This window comes from Macaca thibetana, chromosome 8, assembly GCF_024542745.1.
Source record: "Macaca thibetana thibetana isolate TM-01 chromosome 8, ASM2454274v1, whole genome shotgun sequence".
NCBI lineage: Eukaryota > Metazoa > Chordata > Mammalia > Primates > Cercopithecidae > Macaca > Macaca thibetana.
In genome coordinates, this window is record NC_065585.1 from 86,165,667 (window position 1) to 86,183,631 (window position 17,965).

The window sequence follows — 17,965 nt, forward strand, 5'->3', positions numbered from 1 at the left end:
AAAGGTCACGCCACTACACTCCAGACTGCATGACAGAGCAAGACACCGTCTCAAAAACATACATACATACATAAATTTAAAAACACTTTTCTGCATCCAAGGACAGTAGCAAGAAAGTGCAAAGACAACCCACAGGATGGGAGAAAATATTTAAAAGTCTTATCTGATAAGGGTCAATTGCCTGGAATAATCTTACAACTCAACAATGAAAGAGACAGAAACCCAGTTTAACAAAATAAGGAAAGGACTTGAATAGACATTTCTCTAAAGAGGATTTACAAATGGCCAATAAACACATGAAAAGATTTTTAATATCATTAGTTATTAGGGAAATGTAAATCAAGGCCACAATGAGATACCACCTTCCACCCTCTAGGATGGCTATAATTTAAAAAACAGAAAATAATAAGTGTTGACAAACAATATGAAGAAATCTGAACCCTCTTTCTTCATTCATGGGAAAGTAAAATGGTTCAGTCATTCTGGAAACCAGTTTGGCAGTTCCTCAAAAAGTTAAATATAGTTACCATAAGACAGGCAAGTACACCCTTAACTACATACTTGGAAAATTTAAAACATACTTTTACACAAAAACCTGTCTGCAAATGTTCACAGCAGCCCTATTAATAGTAAGTAAAAAGTGAAAACAACCCAAATGTCCATTAATTGATTAGTAAATAAAATGTCCTATATCCTTATAGTGAAATATTATTCAGCCATATAAAGGAATGAAATACTGATAAATACTACAATGTAGGTGAGCCTTGAGAATATTATGCTAAATAAAAGAAGTCAGATGCAAATATGTATATATAATAGCATTATATCATTTATACGAAATGTCTAGCACAGGCAAATCTATAGAGACAGAGAGTGTATTGGTGATTGCCAATATACTCTCTGTGGTGGAGAGTGGCTGCAAATGGTTATAGAATTTCTTGTGGGGATAATGAAAATATTCTGAAATTGGATAGGGGTGATGGTCACACAATCTTTGAATATGCTAGAAATTTTGAATTGTACTCTTTAAAGGGGTGAATATTATGGTACTTGAATTTTATCTCAAGAAAAATGAATAAAAAGTAACTAAATCATTGAAAATATCTGATGGCATAGGGTTTGTGGGGTAACTGGCATTCCACAGTGATTTTCAAAGGGCTTGTGCTATTTTCATTTTGCTTTGTTTCAGTTATGGAGCCCTTCCTTGAAACGAACTTCATACTACAGTCCCCTTTCATGAAGCAGAAGAGGGCAGTGGGCAGAGCCTCTCCTTTGGCTTTCTCCCCCACCACAACAGGGAGCCCTGGAGCTCTGGGAGAAAAACTCTGAAATATAAAGGGCATGCATGTGAGCTGTGGAGTCCCAGAGCCCTGGGTTTGCATCCTCGATCTGCAATTCCCATGAATTGAGTTTTGGGAAGCTGCTGAAACTCTGACCTCCTGTTTTCTCATAGTACTATTGTAAGGGTTAAATGAGACAATGTATGTGAAGACCCTGGCCCCATAGTAGAGGCTCTGCCACACATTTCAGTGATACTTTCATCACGTATTTCCAAAAACGTTTTCACATTTTCTTAAAATGTCAGAAAGAAGACAACAGAACTTACTTGCCTTTTACAACAGAACAAATGGAGCAAGTCAGAGGTTAAGGTGCTAACATTCTTCGTGGTTCCTCACCACCTTTTGTTCTGTTAGCCTATAAGGAAAAGTCTTCTCCTTTCTCATCTCGTTATCTTCAGGGGAAAATAGTACTTCAGCAAGTGACCCAGTTCAAGAACATCTCCAGAGCCATTAGCATACAGAGGTTTGTTCTATTCTCTCTGTGCATCATCTCTAAGCACCTCAGCCTTCTCTCCTAGGAGCTAGGGAACGTCAGAAAAGTGAAAGTAGTACCCCAGCTAATGAACTGCCCTGTGCTGGTCTGAGAAGACAAGCCCAGCTTCCTCTATGGCTCAAGATTTGGTTTCCTTCAATATGTCCTTTTGGAAATATTTCCATGAGATTGGAGAGATAAAAGGAGCCAGGATTGCTCACATTCAGGAAAAAAACTCCTCTATCTTTTTCTCTCTCCCTCTTTCTCTCCCTCCCCCTGACTGCCCTCTTCTCTCTCTCTCTCTTTCCCTGAGCTGGCAAGGTTAACTGGTCACAGCAAGTCCGATGAACCAGTTGGGCTTCTTGGACTGAGTTTCAGAAGGCTGAGATGGGGATGAAACTTATCACAAAAGTAAAGGAACCCCTTAGCCTTCTTTGATTCCAGGCCCCCAAACCTGTCTTCCACTTGGGTGAATGGAGTTCTTCCTGTGCTACAGCACCGCATAGTAGGGGCTGCCCTGGGCTTGGAGTCAGAGCTTCACCACATTCAGTCATCTGTACATTGAGGCATCAGTGCCTGCTTCATGGTGCTACCCTGTGGATTAAATGAAGAGAGTTTTTGACGATCTTGACACTGAATATTGATGCATTGGCCAGACTTTTTCTGATAGTAAAAAACGGTGGTTTCTTGTCAGAAATCAAATCAATATATTTGTTCTCCTGTTGATTAGCTGTGTCCCCAGAGGGTAGAGACTGCCTGTCTTATTTATCTCTCTATCTCCAGCACTTAAAAGGTGCCTTGCACAAAGTACATATTAAGTTCATACGAATGAATGAATGAAATGCATATGATTTATTCATACCCAGTTGGTTGTGTGTTTACCCTTTCCTAAACCTGTAATCAGGTGGCCTTGCACTCCCCTGTACTTCTTGTGCAGTACTGTGCTGTAAAGGTGGACTATCACACTTCAATTCAGAGCAATCTGGGCTTGAATCCTGAATTTGCCAGTTTATTAACTACAGCAAACATTTTTGAGCATACATTGTGCCAGGTGCTAGGCTAACAGACATGTCTTACATGTCTGTCTTACAGATATTGTCTTACTTCATCTTAATATCTATGAGTCATGCACTATAATCATCCCTGTTTTACAGATAAGAAAGCAAAGACTTGGAGAGGAAAAGCATCTTGTTGAAAGGTAAATACTTAATGGCCAAGCCAACATACAAATCTAGATTTAATCGCAGTTTCCTCTTCATTGACCATTTGAACTAATTCAAGCTATGTAACATTTTCCACTGAACCTTCTTGCCTCTATTTCCTCATCTTTAACATGGTCAAAATACCCATCCTGCCCAAGTTAGTCATTTCATTAAAGTAGAAAAATACACGAGAAGCTTTTAAAATGTGAAAACTTCAAAATGAATGTAAAAGTTATGATTCTTTTAGAATGTGTCAACAGCTTCTTGTTCTCTAGTCCTGCTAGGCATTTACAATCTCAAAAGCATGTATTTAAAATGCAAAACTATATTTGTATTTGCCATAACTGGTTTCATTCCCTATGGCTTCATGAAAATGTGGCTGAATGTGATTATGAAAGCCCCATATTAATCATGACAAGACTTCACCAGCCCATTCCACAATAGACTCCCATTACTTTGCCATTTTCCCCATGGTCTTGGGGATTAACATTCAGCTCCTTGTTACTTATGCAAATTTCTGCAGCTGGCTTGAATTTCTCCTCAGAAAATGGGATTTTCTTTTCTATCGCATTATCAGGCTACAAATTTTCCAAACTTTTATGCTCTGCTTCCCTTATAAAACTGAATACCTGGCCAGGTGCGGTGGCTAACACCTATGATCCCAGCACTTTGGGAGACTGAAGTGGGCGAATCATGAGGTCAGGAGTTTGAGACTAGCCTGGCCAACATGGTGAAACCCCATCTCTACTAAAAATACAAAAAGTTAGCTGGGCATAGTCGTGGGTGCCTTTAATCCCAGCTACTCGGGACACTGAGGCAGGAGAATCACTTGAACCCCGGAGGCAGAGGTTGCAGTGAGTCGAGATCGCACCACTGCACTCCAGCCCTGGCAACAGAGTAAGACTCCATCTCAAAACAACAACAACAACAACAACAACAACAACAACACACCTGAATGCCTTCAACAGCACCCAAGTTACTTCTTGAATGCTTTGCTGCTTAGAAATTTCTTCTGCCAGATACCCTAAATCATCTCTTTTAGGTTCAAAGTTCCACAAAGCTCTAGGGCAGGGGCAAAATGCTGCCAGTCTCTTTATGAAAACATAACAAGAGTCGCCCTTGCTCTAGTTCCCAAAAAGTTCCTCATCTCCATCTGAGACCACCCCAGCCTAGATTTCATTGTCCATATCATTATCAGCATTTTGGTCAAAGCCATTCAACAGGCCTCTAGGGAATTCCAAACTTGGTCACATTTTCCTGTCTTCTTCTGAGCCCTCCAAACTGTTCCAGCCCCTTTGCCTGTTACCCAGTTCCAAAGTCACTTCCACATTTTTGGTTATCTTTTCAGCAGTGCCCCACTCTACTGGTACCAGTTTACTGTATTATTCCATTTTCATGCTGCTGATAAAGACATACCTGAAACTGGACAATTTACGAAAGAAAGAGGTTTATTGGACTTACAATTCTGCATCGCTTGGGAGGCCTCACAATCATAGTGGAAGGAGAAAGGCACGTCTCACATGGCAGCAGACAAGAAAAGAGCTTGTGCAGGGAAACTCCTCTTTTTAAAACCATAAGATCTCATGAGATTTATTCATTATCATGACAACAGCGCAGGAAAGACCTGCACCCATAATTCAATCACCTCCTACCAGGTTCCTCCCACAACACGTGAGAATTCAAGATGAGATTTGGATGAGGACACAACCAAACCATGTCACACTACCATGCTTGACTTCCTTTCCATTTTTGTATGTTTGCTTGTTCTTCATTTGTTTGAGAAGTGACTCTAAAGGGCTGTATTATTTGGGTTTTAGACTGGCATTTTATTTGACTGGGATACCTTGCTGTGATTGGCCATGTATAAGGTCAGCTTTTTTATAAGCGATATTTTTAAAAGATGTATTAAGTTTTTAAAAATCCATCTGTCTAAATAATATGCACAAAGCCCCCCAAAAACCTAGATTCTAAGAAAAATCTATGTACTGCCATATAATGATTGATATTAATAATTATGGTGATAAATTACACACACAAAATGTGTGATCTCTGTTTAAACAGGCAAAAACAAAAAACCCATGAAATAAACCTATGGAGTCTATAGCCAAAACTGGAAACAACCCACATATCCATCAATAGGAAATCAGTTAAATAAATTATAGTACATTTATCCATTGGAAGATGAAGCACATATTCAAAATTATTTATACATATGTATATACACATGTATAAATATATAGAGAGAATACTGTGTGTACATATATATATATATATATACTTGTGTGGGTATGTGTACATATACACACACACACAATACTCTTGCCTACCTTCTTGTCTTTTGTCTTAACTGTGAACTTGCATTCACTCTGCTTCAGTAGGATACTCCCTTCCTTTTGGTTCTTAGACTCAGCACATTGATCCTTGACTCAGGACATTGCATTTGCTGCTTCCTCTTCCTGGAATATCCTTCCTTCTGATACTCACATGAGCAGTCTCTTCTTGTTATTCAGATCTCAAATGTCACATCTTCAGAGAGCCCATCTCTGATCATCATATCTAAAGTTGTCCTCATTCCCCCCTAGCTTTCTATACCATGTTTTTTTTTTTTTTTTATAACATGTATTTTATTACTCCTTTCTCCATTGGAATAGAGTCTCCATTAGATTAGGAAACCTGCCTATCTTGTTAACGCCTGTAACTAGAATACTTTTGAAGAGTTCTTGGCATGTAATAAATGTTCAACTAGTATTTTTGTGTACACAGAAATAAAGTTTGGAAGAACATATGCCAAATAGTTAATAGTGGTTACTTCTGAGTAGAGGAGTAGCGTGGTAGGTAAATTATTAATAGATGTTCACTTTCCACCAAGATATGTTTTAGTTAGTCTTAACTTACTTGAAATGAAATTTATTACTTTAATAATTAGAAAAATTGATAAACATTTTAATTACAAGAATGATAAATAAAATTTTGATGCTTCCAATAAGCTATATTTATCAAGAGGATGCACTTATGTAGAATACTCTCTTGAGGATGTTAGGTAAGTAACATGTTACTATATGTAGTAAAATATCTATGATTTTATAAAAGCACTGAACACGAAGCAACAGAAATGTTTTTCCCAGTCTCTTTCCTCCGAACTTGATCAGCATCTCTCTGGCAAAGCACCTAAATTAATTCTTCTTTAAAAGTTAACAAGACCAAATTATAAGCTTGATGAATAACTCATTCTTATTTTTCTTTATTATATTTTACGTATTTATTAGCTATGCCCATCTTAAACAGGTTTATTTGTTCTTTTTACACATACCAAACTCGTAATATTAGCTGCTGTCCCCAGGTCCGAATGTTAAGTCAACATATATTTGAGAGACCTTCAACTTATCAAGTATTGCAGGTCTCTGATTGCTTTGGAACCACTTCTGATACCTGTGGACTTAGTTCAAGGCCAGTTGTTACCACTTTTTTTTTTTTCTAATAGAATGAACAAATGGCTAATTGTTTGCTTTGGTCAACAAGCTCAAGTTAATGGATCTGGGTACTATGTATATAAAAAAACCTAGCTTGAGTCTCTTTTCAGTGACATCTTTGCCTTTCTAATCGGAGATTTTCTTCCTCAGAGATTTTGGCCTAGATTTGCAAAATGATGACCATATCTTTGATTTGGGGTATTGCTATAGCAGCATGCTGTTGTCTATGGCTTATTCTTGGAATAAGGAGAAGGTAAGGAATGTTTTATCTTTAAATTGCTCTTTAATTCATCCATTTAATTTTTTTTTTACCTTCATTGTTATACAGTAAATTTGGTTTTCTATACTTACACATATTAGCATTATCTTCCTTATTTTTTTAGTGAAAATTTTGATTTGAATTTTTAAAGTAATATCTTTTTTACTATATCTAACAAAATATATGATGACAACTTCCTTTTTTAGTATTGGCATATACCAATGGTAATGTATAAATGTATATTGGTGTTAAACATAACCGACAGAAATTTTATAAGGTCTCCATGTACATTTATATATATATCTAAAGACGAAGCCCAAATTAGTAAGGATACAAGTAGCAAGTGGGAATCTACGTGGAAAGGATTGCTTTCTCTCACATGGCTTCAATAGATACTCTTATTAAATAAATGTTCTCTTTTAAGCTCATTCTTGTGCATCATATAGACTCTGCCTAAGCCTAGACTACAGCATAGACCTGAGCTGATCATTCTATTTCTGTTTTTAAATCAATGTTAATCAACTCTGGTGAATTGGGAAAGTCTGCTGAGTGTATGTGACATTGATTTCATTTATTTACAACTGGTTGAAGAATGCAAGAAAAACAAATACAGTCAGATCCAGAACCATAGTTTATTTAACTTCTAATTGGCTCAAGGAGTAATTGTGGGGAGGCATGTAGATATTCTCTGCTATGTCAATCTCAAAAAGAGAAAATCACCCTGAGCATATTTCAACTTTGTAGATTGCTATGTGTTTTCTGCCTTTTGCAGTTTCTTTCAGGCCTGATAGTTTTTACTTTTAATTAAACTACTTATCTTCAAACTAAGAAAAGAAAAGTTATTACTTTATACTGTATTATTCTATCAAGAGGTACAGAAGTTTATGTTGGAAAATAAGTTTACATTTTCTAATAGAAACATTTTAAAGGAGCACTGAATTACAATAGATGATTCTGTCAGTGTTTATCTTACTCAATTTCATTTTATAATAAGGTAATTTCTCACATGAGATTCTTCTTCTCTGAAACCATCCTTACAGAATAATAATATCTCTAAACTAGGAAGATTTTGAAAATCTCAGTTCTGAAATCCTCTCTTATTCAGTGATCTATGTCTTTAAAGAAAATAATCAAAAGAAACATTTTGAGATATTTAGAAAAATGATGCTTAGCAAAATTATAAACACTAGATGTAGTTTTGTTTCCGCACTGACAGCAAGAATCTCGTTGGCCTTGTAAATCCTTTAGCCTGAATCATAGGGAAAAGTGACGAGCACACAGTAGACGGGTGCTTGTTGAATGTACATATGGATGGATGCATAAATGGATAGATTTAGTAATCCTTTCCACCAACATATCATGTTACTAGGTTAATATAACCTATTTTCGTAGTAAAAGAGCGGAGCCCATCCAACAAAAGAAATATCTATAAACTATAGGGTTTTAAAGTTTGAAGTCAGCGGGAAGAATTTTTAAACCTGATGTAAGTAAAAACCCAAATATGTAATCATCCATGTCTATCATACATTTGTTTCTGACAGGCAAACGGGTGAACCACCTCTAGAGAATGGGTTGATTCCATACCTGGGCTGTGCGCTGCAATTTGGTGCCAATCCTCTTGAGTTCCTCAGAGCAAATCAAAGGAAACATGGTCATGTTTTTACCTGCAAACTAATGGGAAAATATGTCCATTTCATCACAAATCCCTTGTCATACCATAAGGTGTTGTGCCATGGAAAATACTTTGATTGGAAAAAATTTCACTTTGCTACTTCTGCGAAGGTAAGCAGTTTTACATTTATATACCATTCTGTTTGTCTTCTACCTTTTTATGTGCTGGTCTATTTAGAATTTTTGATGTACTTAGATTTTACGATAAAGGTGTTGAAGAGAGTTATCCTTATGTGGAGATTCTTAGAAACATAAATAAATTAAATTATACATAGCTTCGTAGTAACAATCATTTAGAAAGTCAAAATAGGTATAAATGTGTCATTTGTTGACAAGTTAATGAGGGTGAAATATACACTAAATGCCCTACTGAGACAGGTGGCACTGTATGAATAAGAGAGAGAAAAATTCATCACATCAGCAGTGTCTATGAAAGAGTGCAAGTGATGGAAACCTAACATTCAACAGTTGTCTTGCCACACTTGTGCCACACAGTGTTTCATTTTGTTAAGGAATTGGCAAGATATTTTAACATCATTTAGATGTAATAAAAGAAGCTCTGTTGCTAAGAAAAAAAAAACTAGTAACTACTTACTGCAAATAAATATTAGCTTTGGTCTTTGTGACTAAGTAGCTTAAAGTTTGGTTAAAATACATCTACAGAGACGGGCGGATCACGAGCTCACAAGATCAAGACCATCCTGGCTAACATGGTGAAACCCCGTCTCTACTAAAAAATACAAAAAACTAGCCGGGCGAGGTGGCGGGCGCCTGTAGTCCCAGCTACTCGGGAGGCTGAGGCAGGAGAATGGCGTGAACCCGGGAGGCGGAGCTTGCAGTGAGCTGAGATCCGGCCACTGCCCTCCAGCCTGGGAGACAGAGCGAGACTCCGTCTCAAGAAAAAAAAAAAAAAATACATCTACAGCTGGACGCAATGGAACACACCTGTAGTCCCTGCGACTTGAGAGGCTGAGGCAGGAGGATCGCTTGAGCCCAGGAGTTTGAGGCTGCAGTGAGCTATAATTGTGTCACTTCACTCCAGCCTGGGCAACAATGTGAGACCCCATCTCTAAAAGAAAAAGAAATCTACAAATAATATAAAAGATAACTAATGATTTTAAAACATTGTCAATAAGTTTATGTGCAATAGGTGTAAATAAGTGCAGTAGCATAAGAGATAAGACATAGATGACTTGAGTGATCCAGGGGAGTGCCACTGAACTTGGCTTTAAAGGAAAGGTACAATTTGGCCATTTATTTGTAAAGTGCTATGAAATTGTACAAGCGAAAGCCAATTTCCTGTTTTTAAGAAGTAAGGAACTATGAAAGTATCTAATCCGTTTTTCAGTCATTTACTATGACTAGGTCAGGTTTAATTTCTTTTTCTGCATGTTTTATTTGCTGTCAGGCATTTGGGCACAGAAGCATTGACCCAAAGGATGGAAATACCACTGAAAACATAAACAACACTTTCATCAAAACCCTGCAGGGCAATGCCTTGAATTCCCTCACGGAAAGCATGATGGAAAACCTCCAACGTATCATGAGACCTCCAGTCTTCTCTAACTCAAAGACCGCTGCCTGGGTGACAGAAGGGATGTATTCTTTCTGCTACCGAGTGATGTTTGAAGCTGGGTATTTAACTATCTTTGGCAGGGATCTTACAAGGCAAGACACACAGAAAGCACATATTCTAAACAATCTTGACAACTTCAAGCAGTTCGACAAAGTCTTTCCAGCCCTGGTAGCAGGCCTCCCCATTCACATGTTCAGGACCGCGCACAGTGCCCGGGAGAAACTGGCAGAGAGCTTGAGGCACGAGAACCTCCAAAAGAGGGAAAGCGTCTCAGAACTGATCAGACTGCGCATGTTTCTCAATGACACTTTGTCCACCTTTGATGACCTGGAGAAGGCCAAGACGCACCTCGTGGTCCTCTGGGCATCGCAAGCAAACACCATTCCAGCGACTTTCTGGAGTTTATTTCAAATGATTAGGTGACTAACACCATATCCATTTCTTTTTTTATTTTATTTTAGTAGAACGTAGACATTAAACCATTTTAACTTTAAGAAAAAAAGCCTTATAGTACTTTCTCGTGCCATCAATCAAGAACGTAGCACTAATGCGTGTTAGTGTTTAACATGTTTGAGTTCATTCAGTCCTCACAAAACATAGGCAGCTATGACTGGTAAAAGTGTTTTATAGAAACAAAGGCAGTCCCAGAGAAAGAGATGTCACCCCAAGTCACAGAGCTTGTATGTGCTCGTGTTGGAGTCAATTCAGGCTGCCTGGTCCAGAGCCCTCACTCTTAACCCCATACTGTTCTTCACGACACCAACTTAAGTCCATAATGCAGTTTTCATAACCATAAAAATGTATTTAAGTGATTACTGATTTAATCAGGGCAGTGACTATGCCTTATTTATTTGTTCATTCACAGTTTATTTTCACTCAATTAGGAATTGCTGTTCTTCTGTTTTTGACCAAGTATGAGAGCTATGAATCAATCATAATCAATTTTTATTGATAAGAGACTTAGCTAGGTTTTGCTTTTTAAAACTGTATGTAACAGGAAAAAAAAAAACTGTAATAACATATGTTTTACATAACATGATTTCTCTCCAAAGTGTTAATCTTTTGGGAATTTGAAATTAGAATGGTCTATTATTGAATTATTCCAATTAAATTGGATATTTAGTATCATGTCGACACAAAATTGCTATTCCATAGGATTGGGAATGCCAGATTTCTATTGATAGCTGATGACTTTAGGTCTTATAAAATATTTTAAAACTTAATTTCAGATGTGAGAACTTATTACTAATTTGTCACAAATGTTGACTATCTTCCAAAGTTATTACTTGAGAAAGCACATCCAGAATAAACTCACATATTTACAGCAGGCATACAACATCAATTTAACATCATAAAGGAAATTGTAGCCATATTTTATGATAGTTTCACAAATACTTATCAGTCAAACATTTTGAGACTCAACTTACTGTAGTTTTGTTATGTAGCTCCCTAGCCATGTCTAATCCTTATTAGAAATACTTGTTTATAAAAGCCCTGACCAAAGTTTAACTTTTATGTAGCAAGGCCTCCTTTTTTTATTATTCTTTTTTTTTTGAGCCGGAGTCTTGCTCTGTCACCGAGGCTGGAGTGCAGTGGCGCAATCTGGGCTCACTGCAACCTCCACCTCCCGGGCTGAAGCAATTCTCCTGCCTCAGCCTCCCGAGTAGCTGGGATTACAGGATCCCACTGCTATGCCCGGCTAATTTTTGTATTTTTAGTAGAGACAGGGTTTCACCATGTTGGCCAGGCTGGTCTCAAACTCCTGACCTCATGATCCGCTCGCCTTGGCCTCCCAAAGTACTGGATTCTTACTAATATCCAAGGACATAAAACGCAATTACAAATGTAGTAAACGCAAACAGGACTATCCCTTTCTCTTCTCCCCTGATATCTTCACCATCTAGTTAAAAGGAGGGGGAAAGGCCCATTTGTTTGCAGATCTCAAAGTATGGAAAAAGTTTGTTTTCTGTACATACATTTTTTCTCTTAACTTTTAATAGGAACCCGGAAGCAATGAAAGCAGCTACTGAAGAAGTGAAAAGAACATTAGAGAATGCTGGTCAAAAAGTCAGCTTGGAAGGCAATCCCATTTGTTTGAGTCAAACACAACTGAATGACCTGCCAGTATTAGGTGGGTATACTTGTTATGTTGCGTTTCATTTTCCATGTCCTACTACTTTAACAATAATGACCAATATCAATTACATACTTACTGAATTCTAGGCATTAAGCTAAGTATTTCATATGAGTTTTCTTGGTTAATCCTCACAACAATCCTGTGACTTGGGACTGTTACTATTTATTTGTACCAAGTGAGGAAACTGACACCTAGAGGTTAAGCTGCAGCCAGGGTAGAATCAAATACATCATTATGTGGGATGCTGTTCTCTCAGCTACCACCCTGCACTGCCACACTATGTTTCTCTTATTCCTCTTACGGCTAATCTGATAGTTAATGGAAGTAAATTAGTCATTTTCATAAAAATAAAGGAGAGAAAAGAACCACTAAGAAACCACAGTTACCTGCATGGATTAAGTGATGGATTTGAAGCTTCTTTGATTTTTCTTTGTTCTGCTTTTCTATATTTTATAGAAATCTAACAATATGATATTTTTAATTTAATTTATTATTTTTTTTTAAGACAAAGTCTCGTTCTGTTGCCCAGGCTGGAGTGCAATGGTGTGATCTTGGCTCACTACAACCTCTGCCTCCTGGGTTCAAACCATTCTCCTGCCTCGGCCTCCCAAGTAGCTAGGATTACAGGTGCACGCCACCACCCCTGGCTAATTTTTGTATTTTTAGTAGAGACTGGGTTTCACCATGTTGTCCAGACTGGTCTCGAACTCCTGACCTCAAGTGATCTGCCTGCCTTGGCCTCCCGAAGTGCTGGGATTACAGGCATGAGCCATTGCACCTGGCCAACAATATGATATGTTTATAGTAAGAAAGTTTTCTTTTTTTGGTTATTTTATTTAAGGAGGCAAGAAGCTTAGGTTCCTTGTTGGGTCTGACTTGGGAGACTTTGGACATGTCAGTTCTCTTTTGGGGGCCTTCCTTTTCTTATCTGTAAAATAAAATGCTAACATTCTGGGATTTTATACACAATCATGTGATGAGCACCCTAAAACATGACAGTTAAAGGATAAGTCTGAAAGGTCAGGCTGGACCTCTCGTGAGCTCTCTATATTTCAGCCATTTTCAGGTTGGTTCTTTTTGTCCCTTTATGCCTTTACTAGGCAGCAGGGATCGCCACACAACATCAGATAGTATATGGATAAAAATAGGTTCTTGTAAATGTTGAACTGAAGCTGCAGTAAACACCTAGAAAAAACATATGTATATATCAATGTTATCAGTATATTCAGTCTCAGAAGTCCTCAGCATATTAAATCTCAGAAGTGATAAACTTTGAATAATTTATATAAAAATGTATTACTGATTTTTCCAGTTTTATTAGATGATTACTTTCCTATAAAATGATGGAATTTTGTTTCCCAATTATGACCAGGATGATTATCTCTTAATCAAAAGATTATTATTAACTCAGAGGATCTGATTTAAAAATACATTCAAGCTGGGCATGGTGACTCACACCTGTAATCAAAGCACTTTTGGAGGCTGAGGTGGGCGCATCGCTTAAGCCTAGGAGCTCAAGAGCAGCCTGGCAACACAGCAAAACCCTGTCTCTACAAACAATAAAAAGAAGAAAATTAGCTGGGTATGGTGGCAGACGCCTATAGTCGCAGCTGCTTGGGAGGTTGAGGTGAGAGGATCACTTGAGCCTGGGAGGTTGAGGCTGTGGTGAGCCATGATCATGCCACTGCACTGCAGCCTGAGCAAGAGAATGAGACCCTGGCTAAAAACAAAAACAAAAATAAAAAAATTCAGACACAGTTGAATCATTGATAACAGCATCGTGGTAACAGAAAGAAAGTTTGGGAAATGTTTATCTGATCAGCTTCCCATACCCTGTTCATGTTACAGGACTACAGAACACTGTCACCACCCAGTCCCTTTGTTTTTTTTTTTGTTGTTGTTGTTGTTTTTTTTTTGAGACGGAGTCTCGCTCTGTCGCCCAGGCTGGAGTACAGTGGCCGAATCTCAGCTCACTGCAAGCTCCGCCTCCCGGGTTCATGCCATTCTCCTGCCTCAGCCTCCGGAATAGCTGGGACTACAGGTGCCCGCCACCTCGCCCGGCTAGTTTTTTTTTTTTTTGTATTTTTTAGTAGAGACGGGGTTTCACCGTGTTAGCCAGGATGGTCTCGATCTCCTGACCTCGTGATCCACCCGTCTCGGCCTCCCAAAGTGCTGGGATTACAGGCTTGAGCCACCGCGCCCGGCCCCCAGTCCCTTTGTGTTATGCACTGCCAGGCTGTCTGTAGTTCAGACTCTATATCATACGACCTTCAAACACTTGCTTTGTTCTTCTCTTCCTTCCTCCCTTCCTTCTTTCATTTTTTACCTTTTTTGCTTTTAAAATATTTAGAAAGCATAATCAAGGAATCACTGAGGCTTTCCAGTGCCTCCCTCAACATTCGGACAGCTAAGGAGGATTTCACTTTGCACCTTGAGGAAGGTTCCTACAACATCCGAAAAGATGACATCATAGCTCTTTACCCACAGTTAATGCACTTAGATCCAGAAATCTACCCAGACCCTTTGGTAAGTGCCTGCTCATTGAAGTTCAATATCCAGGTGATAGCTACCTAGATCTAAATAAAGAGGAATGGTAGAATTGATTTTATCATTGTAGTCATAGGGATTGTCCCCTTAATCGTGTTAAATATTCATATATTTTGGAAAATTTAGATAGTGGTCTGAATTTTTAATTTTTAGTCCAGGTATTTGTCATCACACAGTCTTTGCTAGATTATGTTTGCAGTCATGATAATAAACCTGCCACTTTTTTTTTTTTTCTTAAAAACACCTCCTCCCAAATCCAGGAAATTGGAGGCTAATATATTGATTCTTCCAGTTTCTTCTGGAAACGCTTCTCTCTCTAGCTCTGCCTAAGGAACTAATCGTTCAAGCACGATAGGAGGTGTCAGAAGGCCTCCTTAGCTCATTAAGCGTGTTACTTTCTGATTCAATGTGGAGTATTTGCTAAATCACTAATGGAGTAGATTTAAAAAGAAAATTACTCTTTGGAGCTTCCAGGTTGAGAAAGAGATAAATTTCTTTAAAACTAGCTTAAAGGCTGTTTTCTTTGTATTTTTATTGCAGATTTTTAAATATGATAGGTATCTTGATGAAAACGGGAAGACAAAGACTACCTTCTACTGTAATGGACTCAAATTAAAGTATTACTACATGCCCTTTGGATCAGGAGCTACAATATGCCCTGGAAGAGTGTTTGCTATCCACGAAATCAAGCAATTTTTGGTTTTGATGCTTTCTTATTTTGAACTGGAGCTTGTCGAGGGCCAAGATAAATGTCCGCCTTTGGACCAGTCCCGGGCAGGCTTGGGCATTTTGCCGCCATTATATGACATTGAGTTTAAATATAAATTCAAGCATTTGTGAATACGTGGCTGAAATAAGAGGACACTAGATGATATTACAGGACTGCAGAACACCATCACCACACAGTCCCTTTGGATAAATGCGTTTAGTGGTGGTAGAAATGATTCACCAGGTCCAATGTTGTTCACCAATGCTTGCTTGTGAATCTTAATATTTTGGTGACAGTTTCCAGATGGTGTCGCAGACTGTGCTAGTGAAAAGAACTAGTTTCTAGGAGCACGATAATTTGTTTTCATCTGTATGAGTCCATGAATGTTCATATAGCCAGGGGTTGAAGTTTATTATTTTCAGAGGAAAACACCTTTTTTTTTTTTTTTCCCCCAAAATGAAGATACACATTCCAGCCAGGTGTTGTAGCAGGCACCTGTAGTCTTAGCTACTCGAGAGGCCAAAGAAGGAGGATGGCTTGAGCCCAGGAGTTCAAGACTAGCCTGGACAGCTTAGTGAGACCCCGTCTCTAAAGAAAAGATACGTATTCTAATTGGCAGATTGTTTTTTCCTAAGGAAACTGCTTTATTTTTATAAAACTGCCCAACAATTATGAAACATGTTCAAATTCACGTTCTAGTGAAACTGCATTATTTTTTTACTAGATGTTGGGGTTCTTCAGGTGTGATCATATATCATAAAGGATATTTCAAATGATTATGATTAGTTATGTCTTTTAATAAAAAGGAAATACTTTTCAACTTTTTATATATCCAAAATTCAGAGCTTTAAAAATGATTATTTTGATTTCCCAAAAACACTAAAGGTGGTTTTAATATTTTCCCTTTATATTTTAACTTATTGTTGCTGAAAACTCTATGTCCAGCTTTAACTATCTTCTCTGTATTTTTATTTCATTTCATATTAATGAGAAGAGTTTTTTTCAGAGATTAAAAAAGGCAGTTTTTCTGTTATTGTTAAATACACACTATCACTGAACAAATGTAGCTTTTATGGGATCTGTTTTAAAGTTAAAACCGGATGGAAATAGCCGTTTGAAAGCTTTGGTTATGAAACATGCGGAGTGTATTAAGTACGGCTTGACATTATGTTTTATTTAAATGCTTTTTATCGCTAAATGACTTTCAGATGGAAAAAAACTAAGGTGGCCTGAGAGTTTAAATGCTGTGTACAACAATGCTTTGATAATATATTTTAAGTATGAGTTATCAGCTATATGTCAATTGATATTTCTGTGCAGTATTTATATGTAAATTATATTTACCTTTTTGCTTATTTTACAAATATTAAGAAAGTATTCTAACATTTCATAATTTTGAAATGATTCATCTTTCAGAAATAAAAGTATGAATCTATGTGTATTTATTTATTTATTTAGAGACAGAGTCTCACCCTGTCACCAAGGCTGGAGTGCAGTGGTGCGATCTCAGCTCACTGTAACTGCCGCCTCCTCAGTTCAAGCAATTCTCATGCCTCAGCCTCCCGAGTAGCTGGGACTACAGGCATGTGCCCCCATGCCTGGCTAATTTTTATATTCTTAGTAGAGACGGGGTTTCACCATGTTGGCCAGGCTGGTCTCAAACTCCTAACCTCAGGGGATCTGCCCACCTCAGTCTCCCAAAGTGCTGTGATTACAGGCACAAGTCACTGCACCTGGCCGAATCTATGTGTTTTAAATTTTGAATTATTCAGAGTGTTTAAAACATTCACCCACTTACAAGCTAAACAACAACAGTTTTATTCAGGATTCATTCAAAATACTCATATATTCAAAATATTGCAAAAATATTCAATGTAATAATTTACTCAAAAATCTCCCTCATACTACATAAAATTTATTAGAAGTTTTCATCTTGCTATTTAATATTACCATAGATTTATCCCTTAAGTAGGTTATCTTTTATATTAAGAAAATTAAAGTCATTTAGATGTGGTTCAAGATTAACAAAAATCTATTTTATAGTGAACAGTTATAAACCAAATTTCTAATGTGGTTTCCTAATAGATTTTATGACTTCGTAAATGCATCCCACATTTTTCCATGTCTTTGTTCTTGTAGAGCAAGGGTTGGCAACTGATAGCACATGGACCAGAGGCTCCCTGCCTCTGTTTTTGTATAGCCTGAAAGTTGAGAATGGTTTTTACATTTTTAAATGGTTAGATAAAAAATCAAAAGAATACGAATCTTTTCTGACATGTGAGAAGTATGTGAAATTTGGACTTCCACACCCATCAGTCAAGTTTTATTGGGAGGGACGCAGCCTGCCCATTGTTTTCATTCTTGTCCACGCCTGCTGTTGCGGTGCCACTGTGGAGCTAAGCAGTTGCAACAGAGACCATGTGGCCACAAAGCCTGATATATTTAAAGTCTAGTTCTTTACAGAAAATGTTTGCCAATCCCTGTTGTATAGCAATCCCAAAGGCTACTTTGTACTATAATTTTATTAACTTTAAAGAAAGTATACAAGCATTGGTATATGAAGTATTTTGTCTTTTTTGAAA

General features: G+C 37.7%; 1 protein-coding gene across 1 annotated transcript; it reads left to right on the forward strand.

Annotated features, from left to right (window-relative positions):
* The first annotated feature begins 2,994 nt into the window (after positions 1-2,994).
* On the forward strand, positions 2,995-15,839 carry LOC126961679 (cytochrome P450 7A1). Its single transcript, XM_050802263.1, has 7 exons — positions 2,995-3,010; positions 6,635-6,737; positions 8,285-8,525; positions 9,823-10,409; positions 11,991-12,121; positions 14,478-14,653; positions 15,215-15,839. Exons 2-7 carry the CDS (start codon positions 6,658-6,660, stop codon positions 15,512-15,514), a joined length of 1,515 nt encoding a protein of 504 aa, XP_050658220.1. The 5' UTR covers positions 2,995-3,010; positions 6,635-6,657; the 3' UTR covers positions 15,515-15,839.
* Positions 15,840-17,965: the final 2,126 nt, after the last annotated feature.

What these genes read in the sequence shown, in the direction of transcription:
- LOC126961679 (XM_050802263.1), top strand. Translation starts at nt 6,658, where the DNA reads ATGATGACCATATCTTTGATTTGGGGTATTGCTATAGCAGCATGCTGT. An exon ending in ACTTTGCTACTTCTGCGAAG is followed by an intron (nt 8,526 to 9,822) that starts GTAAGCAGTTTT and finishes ATTTGCTGTCAG; the next exon opens with GCATTTGGGCACAGAAGCAT. An exon ending in AAATCTACCCAGACCCTTTG is followed by an intron (nt 14,654 to 15,214) that starts GTAAGTGCCTGC and finishes TTTTTATTGCAG; the next exon opens with ATTTTTAAATATGATAGGTA.